At 39.1% G+C, this 4,175-nt stretch overlaps 1 protein-coding gene across 1 annotated transcript in view; it reads right to left on the bottom strand.

Moving 5' to 3' along the window:
• The window catches only part of megf10 (multiple EGF-like-domains 10), a 70,261-nt gene that overhangs the window by 51,068 nt on the left and 15,018 nt on the right, over positions 1-4,175 (bottom strand). The window contains exon 2 of the mRNA XM_016251135.1: positions 190-308. Within this exon, the coding sequence (XP_016106621.1) occupies positions 190-296 (107 nt within the window). The 5' untranslated portion in view covers positions 297-308. The remainder of the gene's footprint in view (positions 1-189; positions 309-4,175) is intronic.

Raw genomic sequence — 4,175 nt, 5'->3', positions numbered from 1 at the left:
GTGTGTGTCTGAGTGAGTGTGTGTGTGTGTCTGAGTGAGTGTGTGTGTGTGTCTGAGTGAGTGTGTGTGTGTGTCTGAGTGAGTGTGTGTGTGTGTGTCTGAGTGAGTGTGTGTGTGTCTGAGTGAGTGAGTGAGTGTGTGTGTGTCTGAGTGAGTGAGTGAGTGAGTGAGTGTGTGTGTGTGTCTCACCTCTCCCAGTGACTGCAGACATTAGGGTCGTCCAGGTTGAGTGATGATGTCAGAGCAATCAAACAGCATGTGACGGCCAATGGCAGAGGACGACAGGATGACATCATTACTGGAAACACCTTCACACAAACACAAAACACACACTCCTCAGTCATTGCAAACACATGAGAGTCTCATGACCAGCTGCAATCATCATATTCATGACCTGAATCACATACATGAGAAATAACAACATAGTATTCATCAAAATGCTACATTAAGTTCAAATTGAAATGACTTGAAAATGTTCAAATAAATAGTTCATAGTTGTTTTACGTTTTTCAGTGTGGGTAACTGGTTCAAGCACTAATGGCATCCCATCCCACATAAAAGAAAATAAAACGTGTGTGTGTGTGTGTGCGCGCGCGCATGTGAGTGTGCGTGTGTGTGTGTGTGTGTGTGTGTGTGTGTGTGTGTGATCTTCTCATCAACAGTCACATCACAGTTCACATGCTCAACAGCCGGTCAACAGGCCAGTTCAACAATAGTACTAGTCAATTACTAGTCTCCGGATGCATCCAGATGGTTATACTCTGAATTTCACAACAAATTGTCTGTGAGAGATCCGGGACAGATAGCGCTCTGTTAGCACCCTGCACTTATCCGGTCCCGTGCAGACTGATCAGACTCTCTAATGCATGCTGGCAGGAGCAGAAATGTACGGTGGCCGAGAAGTGCAAAGCAGATTACAATTCTGAAAACAAAATAACAAATTACAAACGCAAATGCAAGTCTAAAAAACAAAATAACAAGTCAGAAAACACAAGGACAAATCAGACGAACCGGCAGAGGTCGGTATAGTTTGAGACAGCGCCATTGGTTTGGGATTACTCACCGCTGATTGGACGAGACATCTGTCAATCACCGTATACAGAGAAGAACCAGCCGAAGAACAGCAGAGTCCTGCTAGAAAGTGCGGAGAAGGTATTAAAGTAGCTCAGTTTAAATGTATTGTATGAATTGCCCTTACTATGAAAATTATAAAAAATACGGAGTGTCTATTTACATTTAGTTAAAAGTGGCTGTAACACATCAGCTCCAGTGGCGCAGATGGATAAACGCGTGGCCTTGGCTTTTTGACGCGATCGACCCGGGTTCCATCCCGCCTTTTGCTGAACTTTTTTTTCTCCCTTTTCAAATCTCGTATCACATCGTAAAGGCATTTATTTTCAATAAAAATTAAGGAAATAATCAAACAGTTGAAAATAAACTATTGGGTAGGGTTAGGGTAGGTGTAGGGAGGGCTTTATTGTGTCAATAAGGTGGCATCCATTTAATAATTAGTATAAGAAATTATGATCCGCACTCACGAGAACAATCTTTACATTCATTACTAACGGGAAAAGACAAACGTTTCGGCTCAAAGCCTTCCTCAGTGTGTAAAGCAATTCAATCCCTCCACCCACTTTTCAAATCACAAACCAATTGTGTTGGATATTTGTAAATTGTCCAGGGTTTAAATGGAAATTATTTAATGATTTAATGATTGTGGTAATTGAACATTGGCTAATGAATGATGACGTCAATATAATTAGTGATTAGAAAAGTGGGTGGAGGGATTGAATTGCTTTACACACTGAGGAAGGCTTTGAGCCGAAACGTTTGTCTTTTCCCGTTAGTAATGAATGTAAAATAAAATAAAAAAGAAGATTGTTCTCGTGAGTGCGGATCATAATTTACTCAAACTCAACAGATTGACGCACCAAAATAAAAAGATCAAGTAATGCAAGAGCGCAGTGCAAACGACGTTGTTAAAATCCATTTAATAATTACAATTAAAATTATAATTTACACTCAATACGTTATTGCATACTGTTTTATAATGTACTACAATACTGAAGTGCAGATAATTGCCACTATTTGCAACAAGTAGTATACTTGATAGTAGAAATACTGCTATTTTAACATAGTGTAACTAGGTATTTGCACTTAGTGTAAGTAGCATATTGCTAAAAATACTGCTATTTTCACAGTGTAAATAGAATCCATTGCTAATACGAGATTTGAAAAGGGAGAAAAAAAAAAGTTTGGCAAAAGGCGGGATCGAACCCGGGTCGATTGCGTTAAAAAGCCAACGACACGCACTTATCCATCTGCGTCACTGGAGCTGATGAGTTACAGCCACTTTTAACTATATGTAAATTTTTTATTCCACAGTAAGGGCAATTCATACAAAACATTTAAACTGAGCTACTTTAATACCATCTCCGCACTTTCTACCAGGACTCTGCTGTTCTTCGGCTGGTTCTTCTCTGTATACGGTGATTGGCAGATGTCTCGTCCAATCAGCGGTGAGTAATCCCAAACCAATGGCGCTGTCTCAAACTATACCGACCTCTTCCGGTTTGTCTGATTTGTCGTTGTGCTTTCTGACTTGTTATAATGTTTTCTGAATTGTTGTTGTGCTTTCTGACTTGTTATTTTGTTTTTTAGACTTGCATTTGCGTTTGTAATTTGTTATTTTGTTTTCAGAATTGTGATCTGCTTTGCACTTCTTGGCCACCGTAGAAATGTGAGCCTGGAGCACAAAAGCAGTCTTAAGTTGCTGGGGTATATTTGTAGCAATATGGGTCAAAATTTGTATGGGTCAAAATTATTAATTTTTCTTTAATGCCAAAAATCATTAGGATATTAAGTAAAGATCATGTTCCATGAAGATATTTTGTACATTTCCTACAGTAAATATATCAAAACTTAATTTTTGATTAGTAATATGCATTGCTAAGAACTTCATTTGGACAACTTTAAAGATGATTTTCTCAATATTTTGATTTTTTTTGCACCCTCAGATTCCAGATTTTCAAATAGTTGTATCTCAGCCAAATATTGTCCTCCTATCCAAACAAACCATACATCAATTGAAAGCTTATTTATTCAGCTTTGAGATGGTGTATAAATCTCAATTTAAAAAAATGTACCCTTATGACTGGTTTTGTGGTCCAGGGTCACAAATGGAAATGGAGTGCGCATGGAGTGCGACGTGGATTTTATGTTTTGTATGTTTGAGATGAGGGGAGTGTTTGACTCTTATGTTTTTGGTGCCCAGTGTCACACTCGCTGGTGGGAGATCAAGCGCACAACACAGGAGATGAATAACATAGCCTTATAGTAATAGTAATCCACAGGAACACAGACAGGGAATCCAGGAGAAAGGCAAACCAACGATGTGTACACATAAACAATAACCGGCAACTGAGAGAACTAAACAAGGAGTATTTATACAAACGTAAGAGAGTAACTAATGACTTAATTAGCAGGACACAGGTGAACAGAATGAACTAATCAAGGGAACTAAGGAAAACTAGGAACAAAACTAAACAGGAGAACAGGATATGAAAAAAGTTTTCACTCAAAGTCTATGTAAACAGAACATAACCGCTAGGGATGCACCGATACTGATACTGGTATCGGTATCGGCCCGATACTGAGCTCCTGTACTCGTACTCGTTAAAATGCCCCGATACCAAACGCCGATACCACACAGCATGTGATAAGCGCCATATTCAAACTAAGAAACACCAACAACAGAACAACAGACAACAGAAAGGAGTTAAAGATGTCTACTACGAAGTATATGTATGCAATGAATATAATGTTAAACATTCAGTATTAACGCCTGTATAGCTGATGTGCGCGAGCTGATAAACAAAGCACGCTGAGTGGATTGAGCGCGCGGCGGCGCAGATGCGCGAGCTTGTCGAGTGAATATACCTTTCTCACAGACATCACTGGAAAGCTTGTAGTTCGGTCGGATATGTCAAAAACAAGTAAGTAAAACAATGCACAAGTTACTTAACTGTAGAGAGAGAGAGAGAGAGCGCACTTCTGTTGTGTGATCTTTGATGTTCGCTCACTTAGCACTCGCATCATTTGGATTAAAACATAATCATAAAAATAAGACCATTTATAGAGGCATTCACTATAAACATCATTTATTTTCAACCTTA

This window comes from Sinocyclocheilus grahami, unplaced genomic scaffold (genome assembly GCF_001515645.1).
Source record: "Sinocyclocheilus grahami isolate Dianchi unplaced genomic scaffold, SAMN03320097.WGS_v1.1 scaffold1031.1, whole genome shotgun sequence".
Lineage (NCBI taxonomy): Eukaryota > Metazoa > Chordata > Actinopteri > Cypriniformes > Cyprinidae > Sinocyclocheilus > Sinocyclocheilus grahami.
This window is presented reverse-complemented; position numbering and strand designations above follow the sequence as displayed.